The sequence below is a fragment of the Eutrigla gurnardus genome (genome assembly GCF_963514095.1).
Source record: "Eutrigla gurnardus genome assembly, chromosome: 11".
NCBI classification, from domain to species: Eukaryota; Metazoa; Chordata; class Actinopteri; order Perciformes; family Triglidae; genus Eutrigla; species Eutrigla gurnardus.
Genome location: NC_139925.1, coordinates 27,442,346 through 27,464,136, shown reverse-complemented (window position 1 = coordinate 27,464,136; position 21,791 = coordinate 27,442,346). Strand labels below are relative to the sequence as shown.

Below are 21,791 nucleotides of genomic sequence, written 5' to 3'. Positions count from 1 at the left end.
AAACACCTTCAGATTGTGTGCCAAGAAAGTTGCTGTCTCGCACACTGAGGGTCTTTTATTCTATAAATGATTAATATTGCAAATAGAAATTAAACCTTTTGGAAAATTTTTTTTTTCATGGGTAAAGTCAGCTGATTGGACTATGTAGAGCAATACACATTCATGACAGTGTTTTTAATGGTTAAAGTGAAAAGGAGTGAAAATGTTATTATTAGTTAAAACCAGGCGGTATGATATAGAATTTGATCTTGAATCACGATAAACACTCAGTGAGTTGATATGGTGAATGTCCATTATCAGGATGAACCAATCATGGTAGAGAAGAGAAAAATAGAGCCAGATCAAATAAATACAGCAGACCTAAATGCATTCTATTTAACCTTTATTGATGCAGAGAGACCTTATGATTTGTGATCATATTATTTTATTTAATATACTATTTTTTAATGTCACAAACACAACCAAATTATTCATTAATTTCTAGTTTATTTGATGCTATACACTATACAGTAAAATGTTTATAGACAAATTGAAACCGGCTGTCAGACTTTCTCTCTCCAGTGAGTCACCGTCAGTCTCCTCTGCCTCCTCACCAGCACATCTTCAAATATTCATCTCCAGAGTGTGAACATAAAGCCAGAACAGCTCTAACACAGTCACTGCACTCATGTCCTCCTCATCCTTATGAGTCTTAATCCTAACACTGGCCACGGTCACCATACTAACACTGAAACAGAAGTACTGCAGTGACCGTTGTCATGCTGCAAGCTGGATGAGCTGTTACTGTCAGGACCTTGTTAATGAAGACTGTGACCCACAAGCACCTTGATGTCTTTATCCCACACAATCCTTTTCTGAATCTCCCTCCCAGTAGTTGCAGTGATTCATCATTATTCTGATTATCAGGTTAATTTCTCTGCATAAACATTAATGAGGTGCTTTGCATTGACCATATATGGTATAATGTGGGCGTGTGAGGTTAAGCAACAATAATTTCATGGCTACCAAATTAAGTAATGTAGCATGTTTTTCATCCTTTCACAGGCATTGATCAACACCCAAAACAAGCTGAGAGTGCTGGTCCCGAATTTCACCTTCAACTTGGGATTTTCTGGGAAGTTCTACCACACAGGTATTGAGGTCTGCCGCTTATATCTACGAAGCTTTGTGTTTGGAACGTAGTCTGGCGTCGGGTCTTTGCCTTCATGTGTGTAAAGAGGGGAGGTGTCCTGAATCTCTGCCTTTAACTATGATGTTTCTTAGTCCAACAACTTGAACAATGATGAGGCTGGATTTAAAATCAAGCATATGCTTTTGTGAATAAGAAGGGTTCACTAAGCACATTTTAGCTTGTGATAACGAAGGGTTAATAACTTGACTGCAAACAATGACAGCTAAATATTGTCACTCCATTATTGACCCCCTTATTCTGCTCCCAGAGCATTGTGGAAAATATAGTTCCTTTAAAACAATGTAAGACATTGGTCCTCTGACCTACACTACTCACAAAAAGTTAGGGATATTCGGCTTTCAGCTGAAATTTCAGGATAAACCTAAAATGCACTTTTAGCCCAAGTTATGCTTCCGCGTTGACGCAACGCAAGGGGGTTTACGGACCCATTACGTCCTTGCGGACCCCCCTTACGTCCACCGTAACGGCCTGACATGCACATCCCAAAAATCCTAGACGTGCGTCGAGGCGACGCAGCACCAACGCAGCGGCATTGGCTGTGATTGGTCCGCTAACTACATCCGCTGGAGACCGCTTTTCCGGTTTCCACTCATAAACACCGCCATGTAAACTTTTAATACTTTTATTGTTTGCACCTTGTTTTATTGTTTGCATCTTGTCGCTTTTGCACAAAGAAATAAAACACCAATTTCTGAAAAATTGTGGATGCTATAACGAGGCTAACGACGATATACGTCAAGAGTCTCGGTCGGTCGGTCAGTTTTTCCAAAAAACATAGCGCCCTTTACCGGTGTGGCATTGAATTGCATTTCGACACGTAAACCCAACGCAGAACCATCACGGTCTCCAAGCAACTGCGTGGCCGTTGCGTGATCACTACGCGGAAGCATAACCGAGGCTTAACCTTTACAGGTGAACTTAAAGTCCCAGTGGGCAAGTCTGGCAGATCTAGGGCACTCTGTCAGATTTTGAATGTTTACAACTCTCACGCTCCTCCTCCACGACCACTGAGCTCCTTCCCCTCGACTTTGTGCCCTTTGAAATCCCTTTGATCACGCCACCTTTGAAACGCGGGTCCGATGTTTTATCACGGGCACTGTCGCAATCTTTCTTTTTTTTTTTCCTTCTTTTCCACCGGTGTTTTCTTTTCCTTGGTTGTTTTGGACCTCCTCGTTTCGGTAAAACCTTTGACTATGAAGCTCCATAATATTAATTTTATTCTTCATAATGCACCATTTTGGACATTTTTTCCAGAAGTCTGGAATGTAGATCAGAGCGAATTGTGAGACTGGAAGAGTCCCAGAAAGCAGAGAGGTGGACAACCTTTGGTCACATGACAAGTTATTGAGACATTGACATGTTTTGTTGTGGTATATCCACCACTGTTGCTGGCTTTTGTTTCAATAAATAGTTTGAGATGAGGAAATCACCACTGCATGCTTCTATATATATATAATAGCTCAAATATTGAAATTTAATACAGTCTTCTTTTAACCAGGCGGCAACCTCCGGTTCTGAAAAAAGTGAAGAAAATTACTCTACTTCTCTCTTGATTAATGATCTCAGTAAACACTGTAAACATGATTTTATGGTCTCAATCTCTAGTTTCAGTCCGACAAAAACACCAAGAACGCGACGGACTAAATGCCTTCGAAAACGTAGCCCACACACCAGTGGGTGACGTCACCATGACCACATGCACTTGTTGTATTTGGTGTATGGTTGTCGTTGTAGATCGCTCTGCACTGTGTGGCTCAGTTGGATAGAGTCAGCTGAGATGCTGACGCTCTGATAGAAATAGACCTAAATGATGCTGAACGCTGTGCTCTTGCTTGCACGTGTGTCTCTAGGTACTGATGAAGAGGACCGGGGAGACGACATGCTGCTGCAGCACAGGATGGACTTCTGGTGGTTTCCCCACATGTGGAGCCACATGCAGCCGCATCTCTTTCACAACGTCAGTGTCTTGGCAGAGCAGATGAGACTCAACAAGGTCTTTGCTCAGGTGAGCAGCACCAATACTGCTCTGGGGGGCTTTAGCTCAGGAGGTAGAGCGGGTTGGCTGGCAAGATTGCCAGTTCGATCCCCGGCTCCTCCTAGCTGAGTGCCTGGTGTCCCTGAGCAAGACACCTCACCGGCTGGGCTGTCGCCCTGCGTGGTTGACTCCGCCGTCGGTGTGTGAATGTGTGCGTGAATGGGTGAATGTCGGTCATTACTGTAAAGCGCTTTGGATAAAAGCGCTATATATAAATGAGGCCATTTACCATTTTTACCATTTACATGGAGGGGGCTTTAAAGTGGCGTATGATTCTGAGTGAAGCAGGACACAAGGGTGGGACATACGCTGGGAGGAATCTGATTTGACGGCTGAAAAGATAAGCCCATGACGTTTACGAGCTCTGTGCTGCTAAAAGTTGCAGATTGATTGATGGATGGATGACATGATATTATTGGTTGGTGCTATCTGATTTCAGCATGCTTGATATTTCATTTTCCAGGAAGAAAAAATGTTGGATTATTAGTAAATTGTTTTTTTGTTTTTTTTTGTAATTTGTTCTGCAAATGTTAAATAGGTGAACAATATGACCGGAGACGTGATCTTAAACAGTTAAAAAGGCATTTTTAATTTCAGCTCGACTTTATTCTCTTGCAGTAGATGATGGCAACAGTAGATGCCACATAAAAGTGGTGGACTTCATCTGAAAGCTGGAGATATGAGTTGCACCTCAGAAGTGTGTGCCCTATATCAGATCAATATTAATTAATTGAAAACATAGAGTAAGTGTAGACTACACACTTACTCTTAGACTATCATGATTGAAGTTTATAATAGCTATGCTCTATTATGTATCATAAGTAACAATTTGGTTGTTCTTATTTGAGTTGATACCATGTACCAATACAACATTAACATGCGTATACATTGATGGACACCATAGAAGAAGTCAGGCTGGGATTTGATATTGAAAACGTTTGGCATTTTTACATTTCTGCAAGAACTGCCTTTTTCAGTGGGTGGATGGCGAATGCTTCCGTTATGTAAACTGCTCACAAGCACCTTCATGTTGACATATCTAGTAAATCCTCTGAATGTGCTCGGTCTCTAGTTTGTGCTTGTAAAGTTTCACGACACCGTGATTATCCTCGAGGTCACAACAGGTCATTTTCTACAGTGGAGTGGAGGTCCATGAAATGGTCTCATCAGTGACGTGGGTTACTATGGACGAGGGCTGGGCCATATATCATTCACTATAATACCGGTGTATTTTTTTTTACATGATAAAAAAAATCATATCGTGACATTCTGATTGGTTGATGTCATAACGTCACACTATTATGCTGCAGACGTACGCTCACATGCGTCACGCAGCTCAACAACATGAGTGAAAGCCAACATGGCTGAAAGCAATACTGCAGAAGAAGGAATCCCCAAAAAGAGTTCATGCTGTTTACAGACTAAAGTGACTACGGACTAAACTGAAACTTAACTGAGCAATATATATTCTGTACTTTTTACTGAATATTTCAAGGTAAACTGTTAGGTTTACCCTGACAAATTAAAGCATAACACTTATTTTGTTGCAATAGGTTGGTTCCACGTGACGTCACAGTGCTGCATCGCGATGAGCTAAATCCAGATGGATGGCAGGATGTGAAGTCTGCCCATTGAACTGCCGTGTGAAAAAGTCAAGATGCCCATGTTTTGTGTAGTTTACGGCTGCTACAATCGTTCTACCCTTGAAAGGGAAAGGTTTTTTTTTTTAGAGTACCAAAGGTTGTCGTCCATAAAGGTGAGAATTGTAAAAAGCTCGCACCAGTTGCCTTCGTCCCCCTAAGTTCAGACTTCGGGATGCCCGGTGCAGTCTCGGGCTCGCCTGCCACTCTGTTCAGCGCTCTCCCCCCTCCTTCCCGACCATGGGCGCCCATCGGGCCCGCATGAGTCGGGCGCGGCTGCTGGTGGACTACTTGTCTCCGTGCTGACCGCGTTAAGGCTCATTTATGCTTCCATTTCGTGCGTAAATAGAGACGTGCGTAATCAACGTTCTTACCGTCGCTGCCCTCATGCTTTCATGCGTCCTCTAGGTTGGAATGGATGTTGAGCAAAACATCCTCTAGAGGGCGTCGTTCACATTAAAACGTTACTCCAATAAAGTTTAAAAAAAATAAGTTTATCACAACAACAAACATGGCGACTGGACAATGGAGGAGATAACGATCCTGCATCTATTGAGAAGGAGGCAAAATCGCAGGCAGCGTTGTAGACGCCGGTGGTCTGTGAGACCACTGAATACATCCCGAGTGTGGACGGAGAATTCCAGTCATTGGTTTTACCGATGAGAGAAATTGACGACGAACGTCATTTTCAGTATATCAGGATGTCCGTCGGGGCTTTCGACAACTGGCTTCGCCGGGTGGCTGCTCACATTAAGCATGGGAACTCGCACAATTCACCGGTGACGCCGGCTGAGCGACTAGTGGTCACCATTCGCTTCCTCGTGTCATTTTTAAAACGTTTTTTAAAGGGATAGTTCAGAATTTTGGACATAAGACCTATTTTCCAAGTGAGCCGGTGTGTTTGAGACGTCTGGAGACATTTTCAAGAAATTTCATTCAGCTCTTCTAGTTGCCGAGTTCGCTTATGCTATGGCTAGCGCAAGTCAATGGTTCTTAGCTAGACAAGCATTAAAAACAGTCTTGCCCACTCCACAGTGCACCCGAGGCAAATCCATTAAAACACTAGACTGTCGATGCACATATGTGTGTTGATAGAATAATATTTGAAACAAAACTAACCTCGCATCGCATGAATCATCCATTTTTTGAGGAACTAGTTTCTCAGCAGCAGCGGAACTTTACTTTGCTCCGTCGGACTCAAAACTCTAAGACGTGCAGCCCGAAATACTGCCCGTAAATAGGCAATCGAACCGGGGCGAATTGTCGGGACTCAAGCCCTCAGACCTGGGTGAAAAGCGCTTGGACCTCACGCAAACACCGGGCAGCCCACGGCCATGCGAACCCACAATTACGCACCGACAATGCCGACACTGCCCCCACGATTTCCGTTGGAACTGCAACGTTGGGTCCGTATCGGTACGCATCCGCAAGCTTGCAGGATACGGACAGAAATACGGACGAAATGTACGCAGAGAACGGACAGAAGGCTCCGTCCGTATCCGTATGCGTGTCTAGCGTAGAGCATAAAGCCTCGGTTATGCTTCCGCGTAGTGATCACGCAATGGCCACGCAGTTGCTTGTAGACCGTGATGGTTCTGCGTTGGGTTTACATGTCAAAATGCAATTCAATGCCACACCGGTAAAGGGCGCTATGTTTTTTGTAAAGACTGACTGACCGACCGACCGAGACTCTTGACGTATATCGTCGTTAGCCTCGTTATAGTCTATTTGTTTACCTTCTGGCTTTAAACATCCACAATTTTTCAGTGTTTTATTTCTTTGTGCAAAAGCGACAAGGTGCAAACAATAAAAGTATTTAAAGTTTAAATGGCTGTGTTTATGAGTGGAAACCGGAAAAGCGGTCCCCAGCGGATGTAGTTAGCGGACCAATCACAGCCAATGCCGCTGCGTTGGTGCTGCGCCGCCTCGACACGCGTCTAGGATTTTTGAGAGGTGCACGTCAGGCCCTTGCGGTGGACATAAGGGGGGTCCGCAAGGACGTAATGGGTCCGTAAGCCCCCTTGCGTTGTGTCGACGCGGAAGCATAACTTGGGCTTAAATGAGCCTTTACACGTACGCGGTCGGGGTTCGGCGGGTTGCGTCGGCGGACCCTCCTCCTCCGCCTCGGGGTACCCGATGCCAAGGTCCGTGAGCCTCCTCCGGGAGCCACGTCCCTCGCTCCAGAAAACTCACTCATGAGGTACGGGTCACGCCCAACATACTAATTGTTTGTATCGTATTCTAGAAACTGGCTCTAAATCCCTACAATACGGACTCTCTGGAACGGTTTCCTCCATAGACATAGTCGGCATTTTTACTTCCGGACAGCCATTTGGAAATCGCGCCCTTTAACGCGTCATCACAATCACGTGACTGAAACCAAGCTATTGTATGTTCTTGAAATTAATAACCTAATAATAATCTTTTTTTCAGCATTTTGTCATATTGTCAAATATTTCGTTATCGCCTAAATACCCTGACATATTGTGATATTCTTTTAGGGCCATATTGCCACCCCTACTATGGACACTAACATCGTCACACATGAAAACAACTGGACTAACTGGATCCACAAGAGTTTTTACAGTCGGTCTCAATTCATGCAATTCAAGCGGGTGATAACATGTTCCTCTCTGCTTGCCTCCTTGTCCCGGCGTCTCTCCAGGAGCACGGCATCCCTACAGATATGGGCTATGCAGTGGCTCCCCACCACTCGGGGGTTTACCCTGTTCACAGCCAGCTCTATGAGGCCTGGAAGTCTGTGTGGGGCATCAAGGTGACCAGCACCGAGGAGTACCCTCATCTAAGACCCGCTCGATACCGCCGGGGCTTCATCCACAACGGGATCCAGGTCAGTCAGTGGTCCTGTTGGGAAATCTTTCTCCACACTAAGACACTAGATTTGGAAGTGATGGTGGTTTTCTGTGCAGCTGTGGGGAGACCGCTTTCATTCCAGTTTGGGTGCAGCCACCTATTGGCCACAGCCACTGGTTGGTGGCCTCTCTGCTCATCTGATCGGCTCTTCTCCTCAGCCTTTAGTTACAGCCTTGGTAGTGATCAGTTACAGATGAGTATCTTTTGTGCGTGAGAGCATGTGAAACTCACAATGCAGAGAGAAAAGACATGAAGGAAGCAGACGGATAGAACAGATACAACTGTTCCTCAAACAAGTTGATCCTTGGTGACGAAGAATCATAGCAATTAGTTGGACAGAGAGACCGTCAGGAGTTCACATGTTTTATTGGACAGAAATCTACGGAAGGAGAATTAGATCAAAACCATCTAGTTCTGCGTCCACATTAATATGTCATATTTGTACGAAACGTCCCTGACATGTTTAAGATCGGAGAAACCATATAATCATTCCAAAAGAGTTGCAATACCGTTAAGCTATTTATTTCATGTGGTGTTTACCACAGTGACCACTAGATGGCAGTTTTAGAGCACAAATGGCAACCGATTGAATTTGCTGTAAATTTTGGTTGAGATCCTTTCCCGGTTAATGGCGACATTTTGATGTGATGGTAGTGTGAATTATACTTTTCATTGTGACAATTATGTAAAAGAAAAGAAAAGAAAAACCTGGTGCCACACCCTGCATAGCTGCGTGATAATAAGACCCGTGATAGCTCCGTAACCCAGACCTCCACATGCACAGTAGCAGGAGCCCACATGACCACATGCAGGAATATGTAGAGCCCAAAAAGGCATGGACACCTTTCATTGTCCAAACGCCTTAAGACATTAAAAATGGGAGTGTTGACAGAGAATGAACACATACAAATTTGACATATTAATGCAAATGCAGAAATTGATGTTGACACAGTGCAGAGTGTAGCTGACATTCATGCTACGTGGATTAGTTTGACCTTTGTTCATCCAGTATTCTAATACTTACTCAGGTAAAATGTCCAGAGAGACTCACTCATGCAGGCACACCAAACCACTAACGGTCCGTTTGTGTTTTTCAGGTGCTGCCCAGGCAGACCTGTGGTCTGTTCACTCATACCATCTTCTATAATGAATACCCAGGAGGATCCAAGGAGCTGGACAAAAGCATACGAGGAGGCGAACTCTTCCTCACGGTCCTCCTGAACCCTGTAAGAAAACCAGACCCGCCACACAGACACCATTGCTGTAGACCTGAGACCAAGTCTCGTCTGCTGTGAGACTCGACTGACTTAAGACTTGAATGCAAAAGAGCTTTGAGAGGATGTTTACCTTGTTCCACATACATATTTCCAAAGGCAATATTGGGCTCAGTTTTTCCTTTTGGAGCCAAAGTTCTTATTGTAAAGTAAAAATGGTTGTATCTAATACTAAATGAAAACCATATTCAAGATAAACTAAAAATAAAACAAACATTTCCAGGTTAAAATATGATGGAGCCCCTCTGGTGATATTTGTGAAAACAATATTATTGCTTAATAACGCTTAATATGCCATGGCATAATACCTTGTGGACACGCATTATTAAGCAATCATATTTTTTCACAAATATCATCTTTTCCCCACGCCTTAACGCGGTGGCCACGTGTTATTAAGCAATTTTTTTTTTCACAAAAAAATGAATGTATATAAATTTCAGTTTTAGTTTTTGTCTCTATGTATCACTACCGAAACAAAGGAGAGGGTCTGAATTTACGATGACATTCCAGGAGATGGTGCTCTGCTGCTTTTGCTTCACAATGGATCATGTTTTTCTCAGACAGTTGAGTCTTAAAGGGGCAGTGTGTATCATTTTAAGTAATTTATTAGCTACAATCAGTGTTGGGTATAGTTACTTTGGGAAGTAGTTAATTAGGTTACAACGTTACCATCAATTAAAAGTAATCAGTTACGTTACAGAGTTACCTGTGAATAAAAGTAACGTGTTAGAGTACTCATGCGTTACCAAAAATTAAAAGCTGTTTGCAGCGCCTCGCACATGCTGCAACTTAACTGACACACACACAGCCTCCTTTAAACGCACCGAGAAGTTGTTACAATGATGAATAACGTCAGTCATCCAAACTAATTAACTCTGCAGGATAACAATAAAGACAGTTAGCAATATGCCACATAGTGCTTTATTAATTAATATATATTTTTTTATCACATAACATATGAATCAACATTCACACCTACCCAGCCCAGGTAGCCTCCATATGAGCATCAAACAAGATTAGGTAACTCCTGGATTTTTTTAACCCGAATGCAGTTATGAAAGTGCATAAAGTGTGCTTAATTGTAAACACAATCTGAGGTAAACAGGTAGCAGATTCAGATCCATTTAGAAATTAACGACCAGTCAACGATCTAACAGAAATGTTTAACAGCTGGATCTATGTCGAACAAAAATGATAACAGGCCGTATAAAATCGCTCACTGGCACACAGGCAAATGACAAATAGCCGAACTAAAATACTATTCAAGTGTCACAGGCCTAAATTCACTTTACCATCGTCCACTTACATTTACTCTTCAAAGTAGTGATTAAAACGTAGCAGAAGAAGATTTTCGAAACGTCTGTCCGACAGTCGATTTCTCCTGGGAGTAAGAACGAGACTCCACGGGTGCGCTGGAGGGTGGTGGAGTATTGAAGCGCAGAAATACTGTCTTGATCCTGGGGAACTTGTTTAACATATCGATCTCGACACCTGACTTAAGATACTCAGCAATTTCAGTGTCCACCGACTCTGAGACCTGTCTGTCCTCTGTAAATGAAAAAAAGTCGGACTCGGCGTCTCCTCCGCTGACAGGTGCAGGTGGCAGTTCCTCCGGCAGTGGATGCCCCAGCGCACGGCACTCGGCAGCAAGCAGCACCTTGGCAGCGTCTTTTTTTAGTCTCATCCTTTACCCAGCGCAGAATTTAGGAATGGTCACTGCAGCCAGCAGGGCGTCCTTGCTGTCCAGTGTGGATGCAAAGCATGTCTTATCCGGAGAAATTCTTAAAATAACGGATTACTTTTTTAAAAAAGTAACGAAGTTACTGATTGCTTGACTTACTTTATAACGCGTTACCTACAACACTGGCTACAACCAATATCTTAATTCATAAATGATGCACACATACATAAACACACACTTTCTTAAAACAATAATTAAATATTACCACTGTGTAACCACTATAAACATGGCCACATAAATCACTATCTTGCTGGAGGAGTATCTGCTTATCGATGCTCACATGTTTGTTTGAAACCTCATCACCTGAAAGAATACTGGTGAAGTGGTGTTGGATGACATGTTGTCAGAGCTTCTTGGTACATAACGGCTACCGGAGTTACAATAAAGTGACGTGCTAGAGGGCACTATTCCTTTGAATGCAAAATACAATTTCACCACTAGATGGGAGTAATTCCTACACACTGTCTCTTTAAGGATTGGAATAACGAGGTCATGATTTAAACATTGTAATAGAAATAAGCTTTTCAGTCTGTATTTGGACTAATTGGATCAGTTGTTAACATTCAGCACCACTATCATCATGGACAGCACCCTACATTACACTGTAATATATAGTCATACACTGTAAAAAATACAAGGTTGTTGTAACATGAAAGTCTGAAACACAGATGAATAGTTTGTCATGTGTGTTCATTAGTTATAATGTTAAATATCAGGGGGTTTCATAAGGCAGAGGTGGTACCAGCTGGACTAAAGACATGAAACTGGACTTGCCCTCTAAAGACATGAAACTGGACTTGCCCTCTAAAGACATGAAACTGGACTTGCCCTCTAAAGACATGAAACTGGACTTGCCCTCTAAAGACATGAAACTGGACTTGCCCTCTAAAGACATGAAACTGGACTTGCCCTCTAAAGACATGAAACTGGACTTGCCCTCTAAAGACTTGAAGCTGGACTTGCCCTTTGAAGACTTGAAACTGGACTTGCCCTCTGAAGACTTGAGTGTCCTCTCGGCCAGCATGTTTCCTCTCTGTGTGGTATCTGTCTGTTGTTGCTCTGGCAGCTCTAGGTGAACTAACATGTGCGCTTGAATCCAGATCAGTATCTTCATGACACACCTGTCTAACTACGGCAACGATCGTCTGGGTCTCTACACTTTTGAGTCTTTGGTGAAGTTTGTCCAGTGTTGGACCAACCTCCGGCTGCAGACGTTGCCCCCCATCAGGCTGGCTGAGAAGTACTTCCAGATCTTCCCTGAGGAGAGAGACCCACTCTGGCAGGTCAGAATACTGATTCTGGTCTTGAAAGCTCACAGATTAATCCAGGAAGAGACACTGAGTCTGATGTAATCATCTTTCAGAACCCTTGTCATGACAAGAGACACAAAGATATCTGGTCAAAAGAAAAGACCTGTGACCGACTCCCCAAGTTCCTCGTCGTTGGACCACAGAAAACAGGTAGCACTCCCTCAGGGCTGCACCATGAATTGTTGTTTGTGCATTGGCATTGCGAGGCATGAGCAATAGTCACATTTAGGGTTTGGATGATGTGGATAACGATAAAAAATCACTGCCAATAGGTTGATGGTAGTGAGTTTCCAACAGCAGCACAAAATATTGCGATTTTTTAAAATTGTGTTATACTCTATTTGTTATTTGTCATTTATGATCTTCACTAAAAAACGTGCGTTCTGTCTGATGCAATAAAAACTAGCTTCTTGACTAAATGTAACGTGATCCAGTATGAATATTTTAATATTGTTACATTATTATATTCCAGTGTGTTTCAGTGCCATTTTCAGAGTTGGAAACATATTTTGACGATTAATATTGTCAGTCACATTTACTTTGGCAGGATAATCGTGACGTGACATTTTCATATTGTCACACCGCAGGGCGTGTAATGTTGGCAAATAAAAAGCTACAACTATTTTGGTTGATACAGAGGAAGACTCCCATGATTCTCATGTCCATGACTAATCCAGTATTAGTGATTAATGAGCTCCAGTCGAGGTCAGCCAGCCACACTTTCAGGATGAACTTTAAATATAAGTTTACTCTGAGCCTTTCCCCAGCAGATCATTTCCCTGGAGTCTATATCAGGTGGTCTTGGAGAGACCCGGGTTTAGGGTGGCTCTGGGATCTGACTGTGAGCTTTAGGTCGGATCCCAGTAGCCCTCACCTTGACCTCGCCGCTTCCTTTGTTCTCGCTCACCCTCTCTCTCTGCCGGGAGGAACAGGGCTCCCATCATCGTCGCCCACGTCCAATTGTTACAATATGTAAGGAAAGATATTCCTGATATTTTTCCTATCGCAATATATATTGAAAGAATCATGCAGCTCTTCATCCTCATCTTTATCTTTGTCTGTTGTAGGCGTGGGACGATGAGTCTCGAGTGTCCTGGCAAAATAATTGGGATTCGTGATATTATCCTGATAATCATGAAAATATGCTTAAAAGGCACTAAAACATACTGGTATCACTTTACATTTGGTTAAGAAACGCATGTGACAACGTTTTATATTGAAAAAAAATCAAATCTTAAATATGAGGATTTTAAATCATCAGGTCTCCCTATTTTTTGTATTTTTTAAAAATCAGGTTGTATTTTTCACTTCTCTACCATGATCACAAGATTTTTCAAGCACGTCGCTCATGACAATATTTTCAGATTATTCTGAAATTCACAGTGATCAATTTATGGAGTGTTTTTTTATTTATCCTGATGTGAAATCAATCCCTAGTCTTATGTACATATCTGTTTCTTCAGTATTCTGACTGTCTTGTCTTTACCTGAAGGCACGACAGCACTTCATTCATTCCTGAGCCTCCACCCAGCAGTCACCAGCTCCTTCCCCAGCCCCACCACCTTTGAGGAGATCCAGTTCTTCAGTGGAGCAAACTATGACAACGGGATTGACTGGTAAAGACGAGGCGACCGCATACTGAACACCGTCAATGTTCAGTCACCACCTGAACGCAACACTGCTTAGGTTTCAATGCATTTTTGTGGTGTTCCCTATTGTCTAAGTTTCAGGTTGGCTGATTGGCCGGTCCTTGTAGGGGCTTGAAGTGTATTCATAAAATACCCAGGTGAAGTAAACACAGTCAGTGTAAAAGATCCAGAGTTCCAGTGGTTTTGTTTTCCTTGCTGGTTTATCACCAGGACGCGGGATGAATGTAAAGGTGTAATATGTCGAGTGAATGAGGAGAGGTGCTCCTCTCTGCAGCTCTGCACAAGCTTTTCCACACACCTATAAAATACATTTAATTCAACAGTTAAGAGTTGAGTGTGAAAAGGAACAGCCATTTTGCTCTCCCTCAAAGCCACCAGACTCAATCCAAAATCATCCTAATTCAGTCTGAACAAAGCACACTTCATTCAGACTGGACAGAAACAACATGAGGGTACTTTCAGGGCCACCGGTTAGTCCGGTTCTTTTGGGCTGGTGAAAGCTGTAAACAATGTGATCAAGTCCACTTGAAGAGTTGGGTCTCTGGTGTGGTTTGTTTAATTCAGTTTTATTTTATTTATAGTGTCATATCACTGAACTGCTTGCCACTGTTTGCCCAAAATCCCCGTCTACTATCCTTCTGGGTGATTTTAACATTCATGTGGATTCCAGTAGCTGCTCTCTTGCTACTGATTTGCTCTCACTGCTGGACTGCTTTAATTTCACACAACATGTACAAGGCCCCACACATGACAAAGGGCACACACTGGACCTGGTGTGCTGTGCTGGCATAACCCCCTCCCACCTCCAGTGCACTGACCTAGCTGTCTCTGACCACCTTGCCATTCTATTCTCGGTCCCTGTGCCTCTCCCTAAGAAGTGCACCAAGCGGCCCATTACACTCAGGAACATCAAACGGGTGTGTACTTCAACGCTATCTGACACCATAGTGACCCACCTCGCCACCCCCCACCTCCATGAAACAGTTGATGGCATGGTGGAACACTACAACCGTGCCCTCTCTCTCAGCCTGGACTTTGTAGCACCTCTCACCACGCGTTACGTGTCCTTCTCTCGGTCTGCCCCCTGGTTCACCCCTGAGCTCCGCAGGATGAAAACCTCAGGACGCAGGCTCGAGAGACGATATAGAAGATCCGGCCTCACTGTCCATCGTGAAGCATTCAAAGAATATGTAACAAGCTACAATGACGCCCTTGCTCAGTCGAAAACAAAGTACTACTCCACGCTCATCAATAACCAACAAAAACACCCCAAATTGCTCTTCTCCACCATCAACCGTCTTCTCAACCCTCCTGATGCTGCTAAACCCTCAGATGCTGCAGACCTCTGCTCAAGGTTCCTGGATTTCTTCAAACAAAAAGTGGACAAAATCCACCAGCAACTCCAGTCTCCTGGGCCCTCCCTTTGCCCCTCACTGCCCCAACAATATCCCCACCACGCTGCTGACCACTCTCACCAGTGCTGCCTATCCACCTTCTCTCCACTGGATGCTGACCAAGTTAAAAAACTGGTCACCTCAGCCAAGTCGTCAACCAGCAAACTGGACCCAATGCCCACCACCCTGATAAAGGCCTGTCTTCCCATCCTCTGCCACCCAATGGTTAACATCATAAACGCATCTCTGGCCTCTGGTGTGGTACCATCCAGCTTAAAAATGGCAGCAGTCATTCCCACTCTCAAAAAGCCAGGTTCAGACCCGGATGACCCCAACAACTACCGTCCAATCTCCAACCTCCCTTTCCTCAGCAAAATCATGGAAAGAGCAGTGGCTGCCCAGCTACAACACCACATGTCCCACCATGAGCTCTTCGAACCCCTCCAATCTGGTTTCAGAACCCACCACAGCACTGAGACCGCCCTTATCAAAATCACGAATGACCTCCTGCTTGCTGCCGACAATGGCCTCATCTCCATCCTCATCCTCCTTGACCTCTCTGCAGCTTTTGATACAGTCTCTCATATCATCCTCCTCCACCGCCTCTCTGAGCTCATCGGCCTCAGTGGGTCAGCACTGTCCTGGTTCCGGTCCTACCTCACAGACCGGAAACAATTCATAACCCTAAATGGCTCCAACTCCCATACAGCATCTGTCAACTATGGTGTGCCCCAGGGCTCAGTACTTGGTCCACTGTTATTCACCATCTACATGCTACCTCTAGGCCATATCATCCGTAAACATGGCCTCAACTTCCACTGCTATGCCGATGATACTCAACTCTACTTCAGCACAAAACCCTCCTCCCAGCTCCCACCCACACAACTTGTCAACTGCCTGCAGGAACTCAAATCATGGATGACCACAAACCTACTCAAACTTAACAGTAATAAGACAGAACTCATGGTGGTGGGCCCTGCACCACTGCTCAAAAAGGTTGGAGACCTGGCCCTGGTTGTGGATGGCTGCGGCTTTTCCCCCTCTCCTGAGGTGCGCAACCTGGGCGTCCTCCTGGACTCCACTCTCTCCTTCCGGTCTCACATCAGCAACACCACCAAGTCTGCCTTCTATCACCTCAGAAACATCTCACGACTCCGGCCCTCACTCACGCACTCAGTCACAGAAACACTCATCCACGCCTTCATCACCTCCCGCCTGGACTACTGCAACGGTGTCCTGCCTGGACTGCCCGCCAAGCGTGTCCAGAACTCAGCTGCTAGGGTTCTAACCAACACCAAGCCCTGGCAGAATATCACTCCCATCCTCCAACAGCTCCACTGTTTGCCAGTCAAGTCACGCATCACCTACAAGATCCTCCTGCTCACCTACAAAGCTCTCCATGGACTCTCACCACAATACCTCAAGGATCTCCTCCACCCCTACACTCAGTCACGCTCCCTGCGGTCCTCTGACAAGGACCTGCTGGCAATACCCCGCACAAGGTTGCGAACATTTGGGGACAGGGCTTTCTCTACCCATGCCCCTACAAACTGGAATAGTCTCCCATTCCACATCCGCTCTGCCTCATCCCTGCCCATGTTCAAAAAGCACCTCAAAAAATTTCTTTGCGCTAAGTCCTTTGATCCCTAACTCCCCAACCCCCCCCCCCCCCACACACACACACACACACACACTTTTTGTGAAGCGTCCTTGAGTACTATGAAAGGCGCTATATAAGTCCAAGTTATTATTATTATTATTATATCATACTAAAAGTTATCTCGGGACACTTGACAAAGTCATTGAATGGTGAGTCCTGACATCACCAGGAGCAAGAGTTACAGCACCACAGTGGTGAGTTAGGCAGAAATCTGGAGCAGACCAGGCTCCACCTGTTTGGTGTTGGTAGTAGTTCTATCAGTAATATTAACAGTAGCCGTCATATTGCAGCCACGTTTAGATGATTCGCCCTAATCCAATGTTGATGGCGTAAAAGCCAACAAACTAACCCAAGGATTGTATGACAGCAGATATGTGACTGTTGTCTGATTTCAAAAGCTGAACTACTAATAAATCCATGTGATGGTGGTGAAATTTGTTCAAGACTACGAAGATGACTTCAGCACTTAGCTGTAAAGTTGACTTTAATATAAGCAGTTAACAGCTTCACACCAGAATCCACATGGATCCAGATCCAGTAAGGCTGCTGCTCTGCTGTTCATCAGATCCACCCGTCACTCCTCCACAGTCCAAATATGGTCACTTACTTTACTGGTTGTAAAAATCCAAGATGTTGGCGGACAAAATACCGAACTCGAGGCTTCAAAAGTGTAGTCCACAAATGGGTGATGCTATGGCGACTACATCCATTTCTTCTCTGCAGGCTGTGGCCAAACTGTGAGAGCCTGATCTCCTACAGTGACAGTGAAATATTGTTGACCATTTAAAGTGGGGTTGTGTTTTCACTCTGATTCAAGAAGATGAATGGGGGTTCTCTTTGTGATCCTCAGGTACATGGACTTCTTCCCGTTCCCTTCGAATGTCAGCACAGACTTCATGTTTGAAAAGAGTGCCAACTACTTTGACACAGAGGCTGCTCCTAAGAGAGCTGCTGCTCTGCTTCCTCGAGCCAAGATCCTAGCTGTTCTCATCAGCCCGTCTGACCGGGCCTACTCCTGGTTCCAGGTGAGAACCAGCACACTACACATCACATCCTGACCTCTCAGCGTATATCTCTATGTTCTTATCTTAATAACACAACATCTCAGTGGGATCTTTCTAGTAAACTCATCTGAAGTTAGAGGGATTTGAGACTGAAATTCCACATCAGAGTAGGGCTGGCTACTGCTGAATGAAACCGGTCCTGTCAGGTTTTACAAAAAAAAGAGAAAGGGCGCCACATGTTGGTGATTTTATGGCTCTGTTGTGTTAGAAGCAGAGAAAACTAGACAAACATACACCTGTAAGCAACATCTGAAACGTTTCAACATGTGATCCAAAGTGTTTTTTGATGGAGCTGAGAATATTCAGTCAAAACAGATGCTCATTGTTCAACATGACATTTACAGGAAGTGATGTCATGCAGTGTTGGGCAAGTTACTCTAAAAAAGTAACTAGTTACTTTCTGGGAGAAGTAACTAGTACTTTAACTAAAGTAGGTACTTTAGTTCAAATTCTAAAAGTAACTAGTTACTTTGGAAAGTAACTATTGCGTTACTTTCAAATAATTTTTAAATACTGATGTGTCAAATAATTCGGACCCCATCTCCATCCCTCTTTGACGGAACTTAAAATACATGTGCGTGTATTTATTATTATTATTATTTATGATTAATCTGAGTATTATAATGAAATGGATACTCAATACATCACAAACAGAAATCCACAGTGCACAAATCTAAACTATTTTATTGGAGATATTATAATTACAATGCTTAGAGTGGATTGATAAAAATAACACAATATATCTTTTGGAACTTTTGGAAATTTCAGAGGTGGGTGGGACAAAAGTATTTTCAATAAAAGTCTAACTCTTTCAGTTCACTCTGTTTTCTAGTAGTTCTTCTAGTTTTCTATTGCTACTTTTAAGTTTACGGTTCCCTTTTGTGGTTTGACTGGTTGTAAATCATGTAGCAAAACATTATCACCCAATTCTAATCCAATAGTAATAATAACAATAATAATAATACTAATACATTTTATTGATCAGATTATTGAGAGCTTTGTAAATGATGAGGAGGATCTTGAAGTGGATATGCTGCTTTATTGGGAGCCAGTGAAGGTGTTGCAGGATGGGTGTAGGAGTCTCTTATGTCCCCTTTTCTTTTTTTAGACATCCTGGCTGCGTCTAATTACCAAACACACATACACACACACACACGCACGCACATACGCACACAGACACCGATTCAAACTTTAATGTAAATGAAACCTCTGATATTACAATCCTTCTAGCTGACGTGAACCAGGCAGAACAAACTCCCAACTTACAGTAGTGGACTCCTGTAGGACTCCTGACCGCAGACTAGCATACCGGTGTGCAAGCAAGATGGAGTGACAGCGGAGACGGCCAATCACACAGGCTTCAGCTTGAGCGGCCGTTTTCCGCCTGATCCTAGTGCTTGACCTGTCTCTGTTTAATATAGCGTAACATTTATTTTTTCTACCTTCAATGAAGTAACGCGACACCTTTTTGGCAGTAACGATAACGGCGTTATAATAATGAGATGAGTAATCAATTAGATTACTCGTTACTGAAAAAAGTAACGGCGTTACTAACGCCGCTACTTATAACGCCGTTATTCCCATCACTGATGTCATGTAGCCCCACTGCGTTTTACTTCTATATGCTAGATGAGCAAGTGGTCATCATAAAAATATTTGTTTCTAAAAAAACAAATGGATGTAAAGTGTTAACAGTATGTTTTAGTGCCCTTTTAAGGAGTTTTAAGCACATTTAGGTGATATTCGGGTTAATATCGTGATTCACAATTATTTTGGTCAAGATAATGGTGACATGACATTTTCATATTGATCCCATGACTAATGAAATCTTGATTCTCATGTCAGCTGCTTCCAAAATGACATGACCGTTTGTAGTTGACGATCCATTCATTTGTGTCTAGTAATTTTCCTGCTTCCTGTACACTGGCACTGTACAGGAAGCAGCTCAGACCTCTCTCACACGTTCTGTTTATTCATGACCTCAGCACCAGAGGGCCCACCAGGACCCCGCAGCCCTCAACAACACCTTCCATGCAGTTGTGACGGCGGGTCCCTTGGCCCCCAGAGACCTGCTGGCCCTCCAGAGACGCTGCCTTAATCCTGGGGCCTACGCTCCTCACCTGGAGCGCTGGCTGCAGCACTACCAGCCCAGCCAGGTACGTGCACTTTTCAGCTACATGGAAACATGTGTTTCTTATATAATCTTAGTTTCACACATGGTTTGTGTCATTAAACTCATTGAAACCTCCATCTAACATTAAACTTCATCATTGTGAGACTGACAACTAGTGTCCGACATTCAGCAGCCTGTCAGCCTCATGGGTTAAGTGTCTGTAATGGACTCTGTCTGGACTCTAGACTCTATATATATATATATATATATATATATATATGTGTATATATATATATGTGTATGTGTGTATATGTGTATATATATATGTGTATGTGTATATATATATATATGTGTGTATATATATGTGTGTATATATGTGTGTGTACAATATATATATATACATATAGTAGTAAAACTTGTTATGCCCTAATTTTCTTTGAAAATTTATTTTGAGATTTTCCATCATCGACATATACTCATTTTAAGATACAGATATGAACCAAAACATCAAGAATATTGTAGCAAGATAAATAAAATAAAAGGCAAAAATAAAGAAGGTGAATCATCGTGTCTTTGATCATGAACAGACCACCTGTAACTGCATGATTTCAGCTTATGTTCGGTCTCTATGTAGATATAGATGTAGATAGATGTTAGATGTATATGTCATGTATCTCTGTCCAAACCTGCATCCTGATGCCGTCGTCTCTGTGTTGCAGCTGCACATCGTGGACGGAGCTCAGCTGAGGTCCAACCCAGCACTAGTGATGGAGGGCATCCAGAGGTTCCTCGGTGTCACGCCCATCTTCAACTACACACAGGCTCTGATGTTTGTGACACACTCACACACACACACACACACACACGCTCACGCTCACACACACACACACTAGCCTGTAGCTATATCTTTAAAACATAAAAAAATCTGTTTCTATAAAGTTTTAATAGCATTCTGTAGTTTCGAGTGGTGTTCCATATGTATTCAAATCCAAATGTTTTCTAATACAATAAACGTAACGGTATAATAATTTCCTAACTTAATCTTGCGACCCCCTTGGAGGTCCTGATCCGTAGGTGTTCTTTGAGGAAAACGTACTGCTTTGTCAAGGGAATCTGGTCTCTGTACAGCGATATGAGAGGAAAGGACTGTCTGTTGTAAATATAGTGCACACTGACACTGATATGGATTGTTTAAGGTGTCTGAAATCCATCCTTCTGCTGCTTTACCTCGCTGTCAGATAGCCGTCTCCGATAACAAGCCGTTATATTGCTCTCTTCACAGCCACCAGACTCCATTGCCAAAAACCAGCATTTTACCTGACACAAACAACCCCACAGCAGCTGACCTTGACTCAACTAGTGCTAGCATTCGCATTAATGATAACCTCATTGATTTGCTTACTGTGGTCTTTCTGCTAACGGCTGAGTGGGCCAACATGGACGAGTCGACCTATTAGAAAAGAGACCGTCCAGCCATGGCTCCACATGTGACCAAACCAACCCATGTGACCAAACCAACCCATGTGTCTGCAGGTACGACGACAGCAAAGGCTTCTGGTGCCAGCGGGTGGAAGGAGGTCGAGCCAAGTGTCTGGGGAAGAGTAAAGGCAGGAAGTACCCCGAGATGAGTCCTGAGGTACGACTACATTCCCACACGTTGTCACCTTGCTTCACTGTATCACTCCATGTGCCAACAGAATCATTTCAAGGATGTTGATCAGTAATAAAACAAAAAAAACAAGAAACATGAGCAGGCGGAAGATGAAATGCTACTCTAACCTACACCCAGTTCACAGATGGCGGTCTCCTGGGTGAAAGTCTGGGGTTTTTAGGCCCCGCCCTCCT

At 43.6% G+C, this 21,791-nt stretch overlaps 1 protein-coding gene across 1 annotated transcript in view; it reads left to right on the top strand.

Moving 5' to 3' along the window:
- Nucleotides 1–21,791, top strand: part of ndst2a (N-deacetylase/N-sulfotransferase (heparan glucosaminyl) 2a) — a 45,992-nt gene that overhangs the window by 21,444 nt on the left and 2,757 nt on the right. The window contains exons 4-14 of the mRNA XM_084021608.1: nt 1,045–1,132; nt 3,043–3,197; nt 7,533–7,718; nt 8,839–8,967; nt 11,857–12,039; nt 12,120–12,216; nt 13,559–13,682; nt 17,620–17,794; nt 19,819–19,989; nt 20,666–20,775; nt 21,480–21,582. Of these exons, the coding sequence (XP_083877734.1) occupies nt 1,045–1,132; nt 3,043–3,197; nt 7,533–7,718; nt 8,839–8,967; nt 11,857–12,039; nt 12,120–12,216; nt 13,559–13,682; nt 17,620–17,794; nt 19,819–19,989; nt 20,666–20,775; nt 21,480–21,582 (1,521 nt within the window). The remainder of the gene's footprint in view (nt 1–1,044; nt 1,133–3,042; nt 3,198–7,532; nt 7,719–8,838; nt 8,968–11,856; nt 12,040–12,119; nt 12,217–13,558; nt 13,683–17,619; nt 17,795–19,818; nt 19,990–20,665; nt 20,776–21,479; nt 21,583–21,791) is intronic.